The sequence below is a fragment of the Uloborus diversus genome, chromosome 9 (assembly GCF_026930045.1).
Source record: "Uloborus diversus isolate 005 chromosome 9, Udiv.v.3.1, whole genome shotgun sequence".
NCBI lineage: Eukaryota > Metazoa > Arthropoda > Arachnida > Araneae > Uloboridae > Uloborus > Uloborus diversus.
This window is the reverse complement of record NC_072739.1, coordinates 133015656-133034806: the sequence shown is the minus strand read 5'-3', so window position 1 is coordinate 133034806 and position 19151 is coordinate 133015656. Positions and strand designations below refer to the sequence as shown.

Genomic DNA, 19151 nt, shown 5'->3' with positions numbered 1-19151 from the left:
AGTGGCAAATTAACCATGTCACAATTATGAAGGGCCTCAAAGGGGGTTCATGATGCACATGATAAATGATTTATATAGTTCTGCAATAGACATAAATGACCCCAAAAATGCATTCTGACCAGCCATAAACCTGTAAATCAACCACTGTATTCCGCTATAGAGTCTTCAGGGAGCCTCCAAATTATTGTTGGCCTAATGCTTTCCTTTGAGTTAGTCAAGCCCTGCATACAGGTCACAATGCCCAGGAATTCATTGCATCCTTTGACAGGGCGTTTCAAACATTTCAAGATTTCCTACCATTGAAAAATCTCCTCTGACAAAGGAGAATGGAACGAACTAATAGATATAATGGCAGCCTGTGAGTCGGAAAGAAGTACAACTTTTTCAAATTTCCAAAGTAGGCAAGTCAGTTACTTAAGGGGGTATTATAGTCTAGAAATTCAAAAAAAAAAATTTTTTTTTTCTTTCATATTCCCAAAGTTTAGAGCTTTAAGAACAGGTTTATAAGAGGATTTATGGAAACTCAAATTATTTTTGGAGTTACAGTCAATTTTGTTAAAATAAACTCTTTTGCTGAAATGAGACTCCAAACTTTAAAAGCATTTTCTCCAAACTAGTTTTTTCGATACGGTTGACAAGATATCTCAAGTTGTAATGCACCGATTTACTTGAATTTCGGTACAGACGTTCTTAGTACGATTAAAATTGTCTCAACGTAGGGGTTTTTGTATTTTTTGATTTTTATTAATTTTTAAAAAATATCAAAGTTCAAAAAAAGAGCCAAAAATTGAAAAAAATTTTCAAAACGCCATTTTTTGAAAAAAAAAATTATTTTCAAATCGGCTGTGTCCACACAATTCTGCATCCTGGTTTAATAAGAAGTAATCTTAACTATATGTTTCAGATCGACTGGAGGATTGGAATCATGACAACCAGGAGACCCCCTATAGGGTGGCGACAGGAACTGGAAAAAAAAGTTCCCTGACTTTTCCCTGATTAAGTTCACCAAATTTCCCTGATTAATGTTACCAATGATAATGATTTTCTTTCTCTGCCCTACCTGAAAAGCATTGCATATTAAATAAATGCAGTGTTTAAAACGGTTTAAGCTGTAAATTAAAAATAAATATTGAAAAGATGCTCTTTTTTTTTGGTAAAAACAGTACATTAAATTTTCAGCAGAGAAATCTTATAGGAAATCTAAAACAAATACTTTATTTCCAGGAACCAGTTAACATAAGAATTTTAAGTAATTATCAAAACCACTCTTAAAGACATATCTAATCATGATGTAACTAAAAAATTTAAATGGAAATAATCTTGAACTGAATTTTCAAGCAGTATAATTGCTGCTGCAAGAATGATAAGTGATAGTTAAAGTATAGAAGCAATGTAGTTTTACTTACGTAAATCATTAATAGACATATTTATGTAAAACAAATTGAAATCTTTAAACAACCAGTCATATTGAGCTATTCTCTAATTAAAAACTTAGGATTTAATGAATGAATAGTGCATTTTATCTGTTAAAAAAATTAAAATATTTATTTAATGTACACAACTCAATTTCAAATGATTTCATTAGTTGTCGAAAAAAATTTTTTTTACATTACTTTAGTAACGAACAGCATTGAAATGCAAAAACAATAATTAATTTCAGAAATATATATATATATATATATATATATATATATATATATATGGCTTTAAAATAAAAGAGTTTTAAAGTATGAAAAAAAAAACCTTGGTATAATCTGAAGTGACAGCAAATAATACCATAGCAAAATAAAATCATTTTCAGTCAAAATTTAATTTTAGCTATTAAATTAAAAATCCCAAGTGATAACTTTTAAGATTTTATCAGCTTATTAAAAAAATAAAGATTTTATTTTGAAATTGTAATAACAGTATGCTAAATACTTCAAGACAATGAGCAAAGGCAAGGCAGCAAAGTCAATAATGATGGTTTCCTCTTTGCCTGTAGGGTTCTTTATTTTACGTAGCATGGAATGCTTAGAAGGAAAATTTAAGCTAGCTAAAATGAACAACTTTACAGACACAGAAGCAATCTTAGGAAGCTCATCCTAAGATTGAATACTTTGACTTTGATTAAAAAAGATGCACAAATATGGGGCAGTGTATAATCATTCCGCATTAATTTTACTTTTTTAAAACAAATAATTGGTGAAAAACTAGTAGGGAATAAAAATACTTCATTTTGCAAAGAATAATTTTTTTTCTTCATTTCATCAATTTTCCCTGAATTTTTGTTGCTTTTTCAATATTCCCTGATTTTCCCCTGAATGATAAAGTTCCCTGACTTTTCCCTGATTTTCCCCTGAATGATAAAGTTTCCTGACTTTTCCCTGATTTTCCCCTGAATGATAAAGTTTCCTGACTTTTCCCTGATCTCCCTGATCTATCGCCACACTGCCCTATTTTTAGAGTCCCCACTTTGCCAGCTTCCACCAACTTCAATTTTGATTTTTTTTTTCAACTATTATGCATTTTTAAAATTCTAAAGTATCAATAAAAAACTGATAAAAATGGATAATGAAAAGAGCTACTGCTTTTTTTTTTCTATTACGCTCGTAAAATCACCTTAAAATCAAGCCTCTATACTAGAATACCCCCTTAAGCTCAATGCTTCCACCTTGTCGTCGAATGCCACACCATGTCGTCCAAAAGGTGCAAACAATTTAGAGAAAACATTCAACATTAAGATGTTTTGAAAATTGTGACTTGTCTGTATAAACATGCAGCCACTCATTCTCAGGATATGCAGTCTTGATCATTTCCAATGCAACACCCTTGAAAATATCCACTGGGTGTCTTTTTTTCAAATTAATTGCGTCAAGTTTAGGTTTGTTTCAATCCCAATCAGGTCTATGGGATTTCTGGGTTTCATGAGAGGCTGTACTTCATTGGAGATTTCATAGATTTCTCTATTTGCTAAGACTTTCTGCAAGAATCCATCTTGGGTCTTGAGGTTTTTATATATATATCAGGGGTCTGGCCAAAGGATATTTGGTTCCGTTAACGGACCCTTCACAAAAATCCGATCAACTAAAACGGACCTTTCACAAAATCCCGATCAAACAAAACGGACCTTTCACAAAATCCCGATCAAACAAAACGGACCTTTCACAAAATCCCGATCAAACAAAACGGACCCTTCACAAAATTCTGATAAACAAGATCGGATCTGTCACAAATTTTTTATTGAAAGAGCAAATCTGAAAGCAAAATAATGCATATTTCTGCGTATAAACAGATAATTTTTGGAAGCTTTTTTTAAAGTCAAATTAGAGGAATCAGCTTATACAAAGTCGGCTAATTTTGAAAAAAAAAAAAAAAAAAACGGCACTCTTGCGATGCTCCTGCAAGCGATAAATAATTGCTACTGCCAAATAAATATAATGGTTGTTAGCTAATTAGCGGCGGTGTTGTAAACTTTTCTGAAAAGGCATTGGTAAGCACTTTTCTCCGCTCATGATTTAATAAACAATAATAATATATATATGCGAAATGAACTTGGAACTGCAAAGGAATAGTAAGGATGAGGAAAAAATATGATCGCTTCAGATAGGGTTACCAACTTCAAAATTATCACCACTTAGCGTCTGGCGTTGAACCTTTAATAATGACTTGATTAGAAAATATTCTCATCATTTTGCCAGCTTGTCAATATTTGCGTTTTTACGGTGCGGTGCGATGTTTAATTGTTATTTTGGGAGAAAATTATATGGGTTTTGATTTTTCGATGCTAACAAGAGTGATTAACTTTAAATAAACTGTTTTAATTACCGTTTTTTTTTCTTTAGATGTCTACATTTTGAAAAATGCAATCTTTTAACATCCGATATAAGAATCATATTTTGTTCTTTTTTCAAGCTAACTTTGCTTTATTAGGATTCAAATAAATGAAAAGTCTCTTTATTTCTGTTAGAACTCTCATTTCAAGTTTTTAAAGCAAAATTCCATTTTCTGTTATGAGTCAAAAATTAAAATGCTGAATAGATGGTTTATTTTATTTTATTTTTTGAGTCAACTGTGTCCACAGATATTAATGATATGTTTATCATAGGACTCTAAAATGCAATTTTAAAATAATTTTATCAAAAACATTTCTTTTACAAGCCGTTTTTATACTTTTGATGCCTTCACTTTGAGAATTGTGATCTCTTTGCATCTGCTATGGGAATCCGATTTTACGAAATTTTGATGATTATTACGCTTTGTTAAGAGGTAAACAATTGAAATATCTTTTTTATTTTTGTTAAAATCACGGAATTTATAAGTTTTAAACGAAATTCTGAGCTTTTTAAGAGTGTCTTGGGTCAAAAAGTTGAATGCTGAACCCTATTCTGAATTTTATTTTATTTATTCATATTTTTGTTACAATTATTTTAAGTACTGTACAGAAATATATCTAGTACAATTTAACATAATGTAGAATGGTAGATAAATATTGATACTTGAAACAGCGATGCCCCCCCCCCCCCCCCGCCAAATACCAAAAAAAAAAATCCAGAATGATTTTCTCGACATAGAAGAGGAAAACACTCAACTTTAAATTTAATTGATGCCGTTTGTGCCATCTCTAAATTCTAAAATTTTGTTTTGACAAGAAAAAAAAATTTTTTTTTTGCAAAATTTTTTGATTTTTCACAAAATTAATTCATTTTTCACAAAATTATTTGATTTTTCACAAAAAACGGACTTTGTGAAAAATCCTGGACAGACCCCTGTATATATACAGGGTGATTATAATTAAAGTTCCACTTTCAAAACGCTGTAAAAATAAAACCACTGGTCAGAATGACCTCAAATTTCAACGGAATATTATCGAAGAAGGGGGAAAACGTATGACAAAAGAAAAATAAATAGTTGGAATTTTTAGCAATAGATGGCGTTGTAAGTGTCAGAATATGTAAATCAAAACACCTGTCATGCGCCTGACTTATTGAAGTTGTCATAAAAACTCCAAATACACGTTTTTTTCCTCATTTCGCATCTGAGAAGTTCACTATGACTGTCTCAATGAAAGACCTGGCCGTCCCGATCACCTGATCTTAACCCGTGTGACTTCTGGATATGGGGCTATCTGAAAGCTGTTGTATTCAGTGCTCCGATTGCAAACTTTGCTGAGCTGAAGGCATGCATTGCGCAACCTACTTAACAAATTGATATAGATAGGATGAGAGCCAAGGTGGGCTTCTCGTAAATTTAGTTTGACCACCTTCTCTCAAATAAATTTTCTACTACTCCAACTCTCAGTCTGTCAGCATTTGGGCAGTATCCCTATTTTCCAAACAGGCTGACATGGTTTCTTGTCGGCTCTGGGTAAAAAGGTTCTTGGCAACACTGAAACAATTGCATGTAATAATTTTGCAATTTGGTTTTAATCATGCTTTTTTTCTGCATTAACTGCTTATATACAATGGAAAATATTGTACTTATATCTTAAAATTGCAGTGAATATTCTAATATTTTGTTTTAAACATTAAAAATGAAAGCATTATACATTGTAAAACAATACCAAAATATAGCCAGCATTTACACATTTAAATTTCAATGTCATCATCAATAGCAATTAAAAAAATAAATATTTACATTTTCCAACCAATCCATGATAGATATCAAGAAACCTGTGCTCTCTGGTGTTTTGTCATTAATCTTTAATCCATACTGGACAGCATAATATCGACCTGTGAAAATGAACAAACTTTTTAAGAAGAAGGATACAATATATTTAGTTCGTTAGCAAAACCTTATCAGCGAAACTAAAGGTAACAAAAGAGAATGATGTTTCATATTTTAAAGTATATAACAGAAATAAGGACTGTTACTAAGTTGATGATTACATTAATGACTGATTGAATTGATTATGTTAATGACTTTTACATGCTTTAAAATACCTTAGGGACCAATCTGGCCCCTTAAAGTTTTCTTGGTAAAAGGTTCAATATTTACATTGGTATGTAGTGGCAGCAACTGGGGGGGGGGGGGGGAGACAGCTTCTCCCTCTTTTCTCATCATCAAAGATCACCCAAACTATGTTTAAGATTTTAATTTCAGAAAAAAATAACCAAGGAGATCTTCAAAATCCTAACATCATCAAATATAGCTTAAAGAAATAGCAAACCAAAGGCAACTAAAAGAGTCTTGAGCACATTCCCTTCTTCCCCTAACTTCAAAGATGGCATAAATTTGCCTTAATAAAACTTTAGTGTTGAAATGTTTTCTATGAAGAAAATTCTCCTTCCCGTTAAAACAACAAAGATATGTAAAATTGAGTTTTTAAGACTCCAATTTAGAAAAAAAATATGGAGATAGTCCCTTAAAAAAGTTCATTCCTCTACCCCCCCCCCCCCAAAAAAAAAAAATTGAAAATTCATTTTCTAGAACATAAGCAAAAGGAGTTCAAAAAATTTAACATGAATAACCTTCAAACCCTTTCCTTTCTCCTTAAGTCACCCAATGATAGCCTGAAATAGCATTTTAAAGCTTAAACTTTCCAACATTTTTGGGAGAAACCCACAGAAGCGCTAGCTATGTCGGCTAGAGATGGTCCAAATTTGCTTATTTTAAGACACAAGTTTCAGGATTTTTTTGCAGGAAGACACCCTTTTACCATCACATCACCAATGACAGCCCAAAATGTTTCTTTTAAGACTTCAGCTTCTAAGAATTTCTGTGAGAGAATCTCTGAAGTCTCTCTTGAAAGGGAGGGGGGGAGTGAGCTATTTAATTTCTTGGGCCCACTCCAAAAATTATTTCTGTATCCGTCCCTAAACAAGAACGTTCAATTGCACCATTGTCTTTTAAACTATTGGCGTCAAAATAGAATCAGGTCATACATCTTCTAAGGTCTACCTGTTGATAATTTTTGTTGAATTCAGTTCCTTATTTCTTGAGATGTAGCAGTCACAAGAATTGAGAAAAAATATTCAATTGCTCAGCCCTCCTTCAAGCTATTAGTGCCAAAATTGAATCAGCAACCGTAAATGTTAGGGGCAACATATGGACATAATTTTGTTTGATTCCGTCACGTCAGTGGTGCAGCGAAAGGGGAAGAGGGTTTGGCTGTGAAACCCCCCCCCCCAGAGGAATTTGGGCAAGATTAGATCATTTGCTCCTTTGTCTTTACTCTTTTTCATGTAACTAGCGTACTATAATCATGATTTCAAGAAGAAATTATATTTTTAGTAAGACCTCATTTGGAGTATGCTGTTCAGTTTTGGTCTCCTTATCTTAAGAAAGATATTAATGTATTGGAAAGGGTTCAAAGGTGGGCTACAAGGCTAATAAATGGATTTTCTCATTTAGATTAAGATTCCAGGCTTAGAATGCTAAAAATGAACAGTCTTGAGCAAAGAAGAGACTGAGGGGACATGATTCAGTTGTTTAAATTTATTAAAATGAAATGTTACGGGGCTAAAGTTTAGAACTGAAAACAGGACAAGGGGTCATTGTTTTAAGCTATTTAAATCACAGGCTCTCATGGATATTAGGAAAAATTATTATTTTAGCAGGGTAGTGGAACCTTGGAACAGCTTACCGGAAGAGGTGGTAATGAACAAGGGAGTAGATAGTTTTAAGAGGGCCATTGATCTTCACTGGGGATTGTAAATTAACTAGGACCAGCCTAGGTGAGCCGAGAGCCTGTTGCTGGTTGTATACTTTTGCATTTTGTGTTTTGAATTTTGTATTTTAGATTAATTTTGATTATGCCTTCAAAGTAATTACCTTTTCACATTTTTAATTAAGTTGCTCAAATGGTATGTTAAATTAAAACTAAACTTTTTTTTTTTTGCATCGTATTATCCACGAATTATACAAAGCTTTTTTTTCTTCAAGCTGATTTTAGAACCTGCGCATAATACGCAGGAAAATACGGTATATACATAGATTGATCCAAAAAAAAGTTTACAAGCAGAAGCATTTGAAACGTAAACATTGTGGAGCGAACATTTCCAACCAAGGTGGTTGACAGAAGGCGCTATTTGTTCCACAGCGATTCGATGAGTAAGTAGCATCACTACGCAGAGATGCAAGAGCGACAGTAATGGCAAGACGTCTAGAAAAATGGTCTCGCAAACAGGTGCAAGCCGTAATTCGATTCTTATGGGCCAAGAATGTGGCTGCATCCGAAATTCACAGACAAATTGTTGAGGTACAGGGACAAAGCAATGAGTAGACAACAGGTAGCGTACTGGTGTCGTTCTTATCAAGCGGGCAGGGAGCAAGTGGAAAACTGCAATATGGAAGGTTCAAGTGGGAGCTCTGGAATCCCCCCCCCCCCCCCCCCCGCATACAACCTCGACTTGGCTCCCAGTGACTATGTCCTTTTTCCGGACTTGAAGCGAAACTTATCCAGAACATGGTTCACCACCCACGTTGCAGTGAAAACAGCTGCCGAGAAATGGCTCAAGGAGCAGGGCCCAGATTACTACCAAGCCGGGATAAACAAGTTGGTCGAACATTCTGACAAATGCCTAAACAGGTTTGGCGATTATATGGATAAGTGAAGGCCAGATTGTCTCTTGTTTCTATTGTTAATAAATACATTTTCATTCGCCTTGTAACCTTTTATTTTGGATCACCCCTTGTATATACATATATATATATATAAATTATCACGAATAGCTTGATGTTTTCGCTTGACCATTGAACAAGGTCCGTCCTTTATTTTTCTATGCTTATAATGCTGGCATCAATTAAACAGTGCCTTGAAATCAAATTATTCATAAATGACCTTCTTGACTTTACACAATCTTTTTTATGCAAAAACAGTATCCAACACACAGCACATAACATCCAACATCCCGGCCCCTGGCATTCATTTAAATTTTAATGTCTTGAATTCAAATTATAGTTGCGATAAAAGCCATTAGTAGAAACAAGAAACCCAACGAGTAGGGTCCTATAGCAATTCGTGATTGCGAAGAACATAGCTGATTTCAAGATCTCAAAATTTAAACTACTCCTTTCTATCAATTTATTTTTTTCACATACAAAGATTAGTAATATGCATGCAACACATAAGCATAATTCTAGACTAATTCCAGATTCCACATAGACAATACAAGTCTCCTCATTTGTGTGCTCATATTCTAGTAAGGACTACCTCTTAAATCAGACGGTAGATCTGCGCTTTCTCATTTTGCTGTCTTATGAACAGAGAATTGGTTCTGTAACTGTTTTTAGCTAGTTTTGAAATCAATAGAATTAAATCTGTAAACTCAAGAAACGTTCCATTGCTCCATCCCCTCTTGTGGTGGAATTCACACAAAAAAAGTAATGAGCTTAAGTTCACATAAGTACCAAATATTGTTCGATTTCACACGGTAGATTTTGTTGTGAAGCGGCCACGAAATATCAGTTACACACATACAGACAATCCAAAAATGGTCGAAATGGATTCAGCACACCTCAAAATGTGCAAATACGTCAAAATTCGAAATTCGTACGAAACCAATACTTTCTTCTATATATCAGACATAGAAGAAAGTAAAATGGAATGAGTAAAGTTGGTGAAAACCAAAAGGACACTTGAAAGTAAAAGTTCACAAAATATTAGCAAAGAATGTAATATTACAATAAATGTAACAGATAATCAAGGGCATCAAAATGTAACACTTGAAACAAAAAATTAATCGTAAAACAGCATGTAATTTCATACTCCAATAAGCTATAGCAGGATCTCGTGCATCGTGCTCTTTTGCAATTTTTAAATACGGTTGTATAGCTTTCAACGCTGCTGGAGCAGTCTTCAAATCAGCCATAAAGGTGAACAAACAAAAGGTTTCTCAAACTTTTGCTACTTTTCCAACAACGTACTATTATTGTACTAAGTAAGAAAAACAGTACTTCATACGATAACACAGTATATTCATAATAATCATACAGTATTTACAGATCTCTAGTCGACCGAAAACAAAAACTCGCTGTCAAAAATATGAATGCTTGCGTTCGACGAGCTCAACCGGTAGCTACTGGTTAACCGATCACATGAATGCTAATGATCACGTGCTTCAATCAACCAATCAACAATTTAAAACAGTAACCGGTGTGGAAACCGGTTGATGATAGAATCCTGCGGTTTGTAACCGGTTACTTACCGGTAGACTGGTTAGGTTTGTCGAACGCAACCAATAAGTTATGTTGAGCTATTTAGCGATTGTGATATGCATCGATGTAAACTTATTAGGTTGCGTTCGCTGACCTGAACCGGTGACTAACCGCAGCATTCTGTGCAGTGAGATTTATGGAGTCACTGGTTCTGTGAGCGGTACCGGTTCGCAATCCACGAAATTTTATATCGGAGCCTGAGTAGCGTCATCTGATTGGTCTTCGCAGACACGTGACACATCTGATAGTTTGCTCTCCTTAAGCAACTTTCAGCAGCGCAAGTCGCTAACCGCGGACCAACCGAAAGCGTTCGGTTTGCAGCCGAAGTTTTGTTGGTTTTGTCATCAGAGAATTTCTCCAGCGGAAAGTGTGGATCGAGTAGCGTTTTCGCCGTCGTAACGAGGGAGGACTTTCCGACCGAAGCGGGAACTGCGAGTTTCGTGTCGTGGTGTTCTAGGCAGAGAACCGGATGTTGCGTCGCTGAAAATTTTAACCAATCACACTGCTGTCTATCCTTTCAGCTGCTCGAAAGACGGGGGGAGAGGGGTTTGTTTTGATAATCAGGGTGGTCATTCTAAGCTACTTACGTTTCGACTTCGAGATTTCCCGTCACGTGATCAATGTTATCGAAAAAATCTCGCAACGTTGAATTCTGAACAGCTAGCAGCTGTCTTTCGAAGAGGCGCCGATTTTTTCGATTAGTTTGGTCGGCCAGGAGGTACACGTGACTTCTTCCAACCAATGTCCTTTCAGTGCAGCTAGTTTTGTTTTGTTTAACTCTTGGACGGAAAAGCGCGAACTTTGACGACTGGCACGCTAATGGCTATTCTTCAAAGAATACGTTTTACGTTACAAAGAATCACGCCGAAATAATTTTAGATTTTCTTGAAGCAAATCCTGATGTTCTTAAAAATTAATTCTCCGAGAATTTTAAAAAATAGTACACAAAGGAAAAATGGCAGAATGCTCCGGTGCAAAAAGCTTAGTCGAATGGCAAAAAGTAAGTCGTATTTTTTGCATATTTCAATATTACAGTGTCTAAAACAAAAATCGAAGAGGTTAAAACAGCCAATACATAAGTTTGATAAAAATTATCCGTAAATTTTGTTGATTTACTATATAACACCATCTATATTAGTAAGAATGTCTTATATGAAATATATTTTTCCCAAGAAACTATAATCGAATAATAATAATAACATTAAAAAAATAATGATACTAAAAAAAAATCTTAACCGTCATAAATGCAGATGAAAAAATATAAATAGTTCGTAATCGTGGATTGAATATTATGTTGTTGTCGTGTCTAATGAAGTGCAGAGTGCGAAAGGTTTAGAGGCATCCAAAAGTCTTGATGAAAAAATCTGCTAATTCAAATTGAATAAAAAAAACGCTAAAATGTGGGGGGGGGGGTAAAAATTTCAATGGCGCTGATTGCGCCATTGAAATTTTTAAAGGGGCTTGAGGGGTATTTTTTTATTTGGGGGGCTCTTGCTTTTGGAGGGGGAGTCTTCCGGATATTCGGGGGGAGGGTCACCCCTACAAAATGTAAAAGGTTTGTTGTGCTAATTGAGCTTTTGGGGATGGGAGCAGACATAACAGAATATATAATCTTCCATATTAGGATTAGTAATGTGAAAACCAACTCTCCCCCCGCTCCAGTTGCAATTATAACAACAATCTCAGTTTCAAAGACATGTTCCAGATTTTTTTTTCTCTTCTCCTTTAAAATTATAATTAAATAAGCATATGCTAAATAAAAAGTATTACTTCTTCAATATTCCGGTTTTCAAATTCCATTTTTTCTAGGTATTGTTTTCCAAGACCCAATCTTAAGATATCCTCAAAACAGTACTTTTCTAGATTTTTTTTTTTTCAAAACAAGCAACTTGTACCTATGATTACACAATTCCATCTTTATTTTCAAGATTAAAAAGTCAAAACAGCAATCTTGGTTACAAGAGCAGTTTAAAATAAATAAATACTCTGCTTCTGTAAATGTATATTGAAAAATATTCGTAAAAGGAATAAATTTTTCAATCATTATTTCTCTTCAGCTGATAAAGAACTTTAAAGTTCAACCCAAAGGAAAGATCCTAAATTGAAGAAGAAAAGAAAAAAGGAGCATTTTGAAGCATTCTCTTTTCCTTGAAATCCATCATATTATATAGTAGCCAATTTACAAATGCTTACAGTATAATCGAATACAGTATTTATATAATATTGCTAATTTTGATGTTGGCGAAATGGAAAATCAAATTTTAGAAACAACTCCCCAGAAATTACCAGCCTTTCTACTGTTTTGTAATTAGTTAATCAATATCAAATTTCAATAAAGGAAAATAAATTATCTTACAAATTGAATTCAATTGAAATTGAATATTGACAGTAGGTAATAAATAAAGAATTTAGGAAAAAAGGGGGGAGGAGGATTTTATAGCAAAAGAAGACAAAAAGAAAAAAAAAAAAAGGAAAAAAAAATTACCTACGTCAGTGGCGTACCAAGCATGGGTGACATCCGGGGCGGTAATTTGTGATGTCACCCCCCCCCCCGCTAAAACGCAAAAAAAAAAGGGATTGTATATTCTGTGTAAATTTGAAATTCATACAATTTTCAGAAACAACTAGTACTTTTGTGAAAAACTAAATTTTAAGTGGGATAATGTACAAAAGAAAAATAAAATTTATAAACGCTTTTTACATAAAATTTGCCCTAGACGCATTTGTGCAGGCCGTCGAACGGTCAAAAAAATAAGAGGGAGTAGGAAATTCCTAGCCCCTTAATTATTTCAAATGCATTATATCTTGAAAATTTGGAGTGCCCCCGATTCCCCCCCCCACCCTTACCTTAATTCCTAAATGATGGGTTTGGTTACAAGAAAGTGGAATCAATGGAAGTTATCAACCGTAGCCGAATGCATTTTCATTCACAAACTAACATTTTACATTGAAAAAGAAGTTCTTAACACGTGTCTGCAATTTAATTCGGATGTTTGTGCATTATAATGTTGTTATTAGTTAAATTAAGCATTTTAAGCTTTGAAAACTTATTGCAAAGCGAAAAATGTTGCATATATACCTATTTTATGTTTTCAGTTATAACCCCCCACCCCGCCCCCTGCACCATTTTTAGGGTTGGCCACATCCTAATTCGTTTTCCTCGTGCCAATACCTATCAGAAAAACCAACTACTGCCGTAATTTTATCACAAAAATTCCACGGACAACCACTTTTCCCCTCCCCCCCCCCTTTCACTATGTTCAAGGTTCCTAACATTCTAATTTGTTTTCTGCTTGCCAATACTTTTCAGAAAAACTAACTCCCGTTTTTGTGTCACAAAATTTAACGGAAAACCACTTGCCCCCAGCGCAGTTTTAAACCTCCTCCCTCCCCTTCACAATGTTCAAGGTTTGTAACATTCTAATTTGTTTTCTGCTTGCCAATACCTTTCTGAAAAACTAACTCCCGTTTTTGTGTCACAAAAATTTAACGGAAAACCACTTGCCCCCCAGCGCAGTTTTAACCCTCCTCCCTCCTCTTCACTGTGTTCAAGGTTCGTAACATTCTAATTTGTTTTCTGCTTGCCAATACCTTTCAAAAAAACTAACTCCCATTTTTGTGTCACAAAATTTTAACGGAAAACCACTTGCCCCCCCCCCTCCCCCAGCGCAGTTTTAACCCCCCTCCCTCTCCTTCACTATGTTCAAGGTTCGTAACATTGTAATTTGTTTTCTGCTTGTCAATACCTTTCAGAAAAACTAACTCCCATTTTTGTATCACAAAAATTTAACGAAAACCACTCCCCCCCCTCAGTGCAGTTTTAATCCCCCCCTTGCCCCCTGCACCATCTCCAAGTTTGGCAACATCCAAATTCGTTTTCCTCGAGCCAATACCTTTCAGAAAGACAAACTCCCAAATTGTATCACAAAAATCGCACAATCTCACCTACTTTAGGGCAGTCGAGATTTCGCTCCGCAAATAAGCGCCCGAAAAGTCACTTTTCCCCTTCTTTTGGCGATTGGAATCGCTACTTGCGAGAATTTCCTTTCGAGACCGCTTTTTTCCCTATAATGCCATCTAGTGAGGCGATCAGAACTAATCTCGCAAGGTGAATTTCGAGCTTGGAATAAGCACCCAGAGCGTTCCTTTTGACAAAAACCTTTCTGTTAATTTATTTTTCCGGAACTATTTTCTTATTCTTGTTGTTCCATTCCTTTTTAATTCTGTTTTTTTTTTCTTTTATTTCAAGTCATTTTTACCGCATTTCAATCCATATATTAATTAGTAATATTTTCCTATTTCGAAGGGTAAAATCAAAACATGCCCCAAAAAATAGTAAATACTAAGCAAAACTTATGTGTGCGTTTATGTTATCTGCAGAATCTTTTAAAAAAATGCATAATTTCCATTTGTTGCCTTATTTTCCAGTGTGAAAACATGATTAAAAAATCGGGTAATTTATGTCAGATTCATTAAAGTTTAAATCAGAGTTTTTTTTAGAATTTTTTAAGAGACTTTAGAAATTTTATTTACTAGTTTACTTTAAAAAATATAACTAAGCTTAAAAATTTTTTTAAATGAAATATAGAGAAGTATATTTCAAGTATTATTGAATCAAAGAGAACTTGAACTATTGAATCAAAGAACTTTTATATATGAAGTAAGCTATGCATAGTTCAAATTCAAACCAAATTTAATACAGAAAGCATTGTAGTGCACTATATACACAGAAAAAGACTAAATCAAACAAATTGAAACAAAAGTCAGAGTAAAATGAAAAAAAAAAACCGATTTTTAAAAATTTAAGTATGATTTTTTCAAAGAGACATAAAGTTCATACAGTCAAACTCTTGCACGAGTCCTGATTTAACGAAAACTGGATTTAACAAGCAAATCATAAATACTAGGTTGGTATAATGTTAAGTCTATGAGGGAAACTTGTTTTTAACGAGCAAGTCTGGCTATCACGCGTAATATTTTCGTGAAAAATGACAAAGGTTATGAGTATTATCCGAACAAACACTACCACATGAAAGAAACATCAAGACATTTCCCAAGGAACTATTTTTTGTTGACATGGAAACATTTTCTCGATGCACAAATTATTTGCCCTCACGTCCCCGTTATAAAGATATAAAGTGTGAAGGTCTGCCAGAGTTTTAAGAAAAGTGTTGACTTCAGGCCCAGATCTGCGTATCTGTAGACCCTACAATGCGGGTGGCAGACATACTTAAAAGGCCCAACGGCCCAAAAAATTGAAAAACAACTAGAACTAAGAGTAAGACTTATTAATGTTGCAAATATACACGGTTGGCTTCAGGGGAGAGGCACTTCAGATTTTGTTGCAGGGGGAACAAAACCTGGGGGGAGCCTGGTTGACTTGGAAAGAGATTGAAGTTAACCCGCGATTGCAGCAGCATGCGGGAGAACATCCATCTGCAAAGAGTGCATAAGATGTTTTCTTTTGCTCACAAAACGTGCTAAATTTGGCAACCGTTCTTTACATTTAAGACCTCATATTTCTGTAACGGGGACACAATGACAAATAATTTATGCGTCCAGATATATGTTTTACACTGGTCTTTCAATTGCTACTAGATTACATCTTTTTTCATTATTTCACTATATTATCGTTCCAAATTGGGAACGATTTCATTAACTTTTTTTGTTACTGAACAGGAATGAAAAGAAAAAAAAACAAATGTGAATTTTATGATTTTTTTTTTTCTACTAACTTGTTTTTTTAGACACCACTTAGTTATTACGAGCAAATCAAGTTCTAAAAAAAAGAAAATTGTATATTTATATCCTTCTTTCAAGGCACATTTTTTATGTGCCTTGAAAGAAGGATATAAATGGTTACAAGTCTTAAAAGACACATCTTTAGACTCTTCTATACTGACTACATGACAACATAAGAAAAACAAGAGGAAAGGTATTAATCAGGTTAACTCCCCTGGAAATGTTTCGAAATCGGTTGATCTATATAGGAAGGAGAAAAGAATCGACAGAGGGGGGGGGGGGGGGGGTCTAGTTCCCTTCTAAGCTATATTTTCAAAATTGATGTAAAAAAGCTAGATTTTGCAATTTTCAGTAACATTAGAGGAGAGGGAAAAGAAGGTTCCCCCACGATTTTTTTATTCCAATTTTTTTCTTTTCAAAATTGAAGTCCATATCAGTCTATCTTTGTTTACAATAGAATGACGGGGGCTATTATCGGAAATTCTCCGAAATGTGAAGTTTTAGACATGCAATTTTAAGCTACTCTTGGTAAATTTAATGGGACGGGAAAGCATATCGGGGCTTTCCACAAGAACTTTTCGACGTTGAACTATTAAAAAACGCAAAACTATCTTTGGTCACGTTAGAAAGCGAACGAGGCTCGGTGATCTCATTTGGAAGTATTTCAAAACTGAAGTCTACTCGACCCAATTTTCAAGTACATTCAGTTACTATAGGAAATCCAACGACTCTGTTTCGGAATTTTTCGACATTGAAATTTAAAAAACATAATCTTATAATATGTTTGGAAAGGAGACAGATTTCCCTTGTGTTTCCTCCAAGATTAAGAGGGTGCCGTGCCCTTCCGCTTTTCGCTAACCTTTGACACTTAACATAATCAACTCCCTTTGCGCCTTAAAAGTTTCAACCTAACTTAACAAAAGCAAATTTTTTTCGAAAGGAAAAGATTCACACAAGCCTGTCCTTGAAACGTCATTCCCTTGTCTCAATCACTTATCCACAAGAATCTGATTAGAATATATCTGTTTTAAGCATTATTTTTGAAACTAAACATTTAAAAGCTTTTTCAATATTTTCAAAATAACTACTATCGAAAACACTTGGTTAGTGTATGCACCTAGTATACCAAAAAGTAAAAACGGCACCTTTTCTTATGTGACAAAACTTCTTTCAAAAAGTGCCCTTTTATCTGAAAGCACACTGCCAATTTTTTGGTCTTAGGGGAAACATTTTTTTCTGAAACTGAAATCAATTTTAAGCTATTGAGCAAATGAAAAGGTTACGTGATTCTCCCATGGAAATTTCTAAATGTGAAACTTGAAAAGCTATCTTTAGTGATTTTAAGGGAATGGCGAAGGTTGGAAGACTTTGTCTGGAAATTTTTCGATATTTAAGTCTAAAAAAACTTGAGGGCCTTGATAAAAGAACCAGGTAAGTCCAGACTTACTCACTGTTGGTAAGACCAACAAATAACACACCAGTGTCCAATAGAAACTCTATTTTCTTTCCTTCATTATGTACAACCAAGGCTTCACTTGATACGCGTCTTATCAGGTTCAGTAATTTCAATAAAAGTTGTAGTATGAAACCAATCAATCAAAGAAAAAACCTGTTCAGACTCCAGTGACATCTGGTGGATTTTGTGGCAACTTTTAACTATGTAAACAACAGATAAGATTATTCTTAAAGAGAATAGTTATTCAAAATTGAATTCAAAAGTATTTGAGTTATTTTAAAAGCGGTTTTTTTCTTCCTGAGGAAAAGAGTTTGAAAAGATATTTTAGGCAAAAAGTGAAAAAATATGAAACTTTGTTTTCAAGAAAAATTAATTTTGGAAACAAAATCAGATGAATAAGCTGAGGAAGACAAATCAATGTAAATTCCGTGTATGAAAAAATGTTGTGATTAATTATTCCAACTTTTCACAATAAGCATTTTCAAAATTATTTGAGTAATGTAACTGCAAACCTTCAATAAATATAAATAGGAGTGAGCATTTTATTGCAATTTATACATTGAATAACAATTTGAAACGAGCTTAAAAGCGTTTTCTGTTCGAAAACGTAAGTGAATAAATGTTTTGGAAAAACTGTTATTTTTTCTTTTTCTTTTTTTTTGGGAGGGGGGGGGGTAATTTCTGCTTCCAATTAATAAAAAACATTGGAATTTTGGCTCTGAATAAAATAATGCGTAATATTATATAATTAAACATTACATCTTATGGACGAAACCATACTGTCTATTAAACGTATGAACAATGCTTAATAATTTGTATCAAGAAAAAGTATTTTTTTGGGTTTATTATGCAAAAATTAATTACATATGCTTCATCAAGAACAACTGATAAATATATTTATCAGTTAAAACAGAAAACAAATGAAAGTAGCGATTATTACTCATAATTACTACTAACCCAGGCAACGCCGGATATTTTTGTTAGTTGATAAATATATTTATGGAAACATTCAAAGAGCTTTTAGTATTTTTTTTCTTATACTTTAAAGTTTAATTCAAAATTAGTTATTTTTTAAAACATATTCTGAAAATGGTGAATAGCTCAATTTGATATCTTTGGTTTTTTTACAATAAGAACTTTAAAATGCACAAAAAATGCATAGAGATACAATTTTTCTAAAGAAAAGTAAGTAGAAAACATATCAAATAAAAATTTTGCCATAAAACTGATCGTTAGTATCGATCATTAATTTATATCATAAAGGAGTACGTTGTATGTTAAAAAACAAGAAATTTAAATCATTCAAAAGTACATAGAAACAATAATGAATTCACCCGGAAAACATGCCAATAAAAATTTCAAAAAAAGAAAACATGGCAGCTTTTCATTCAAAGATTTTTATAAACCTATACATTCCAGCCTTTAAAAAAATAATAATAAAAATTCCTTCTTTTTTTTCTTGAACAAAACTTTTGCTTGTTGAAAAAATAAATAAATAAAAATAATAATAACAGTTAAAAAAATAAAAACAAGCCTGTTAAAAAGGTAAACGGTATTCCAATGTTTACGCATTGTGAGGAAATTTAAAGGGGAGAAACTTCGCCACATAAATACATTATTGCACAAAAAAACATGAAAAGTTCCACAAATTTTAAAATTATTTGTTAAAGATCAAATTAAAAAAAAAAAGTCATTAAGTAGCATAAAAAGTTACATTAAAATGAAAAAAAAAATTAAAAAAATGGAAAATTAAATTAAGCTATTTCGTAATCCGCCAAATCAACACTAAACAGTATTAGGAAGCAACCATGTTACT

General features: G+C 33.6%; 1 protein-coding gene across 1 annotated transcript in view; it reads right to left on the bottom strand.

Moving 5' to 3' along the window:
* Window positions 1-9953, bottom strand: part of LOC129230505 (vacuolar protein sorting-associated protein VTA1 homolog) — a 46088-nt gene extending 36135 nt beyond the window's left edge. Inside the window, exons 1-2 of the mRNA XM_054864906.1 lie at window positions 9689-9953; window positions 5617-5711 (exon numbers count right to left, since the gene is read on the bottom strand). Of these exons, the coding sequence (XP_054720881.1) occupies window positions 5617-5711; window positions 9689-9791 (198 nt within the window). The 5' untranslated portion in view covers window positions 9792-9953. The remainder of the gene's footprint in view (window positions 1-5616; window positions 5712-9688) is intronic.
* Between the last annotated feature and the right edge of the window lie 9198 nt (window positions 9954-19151).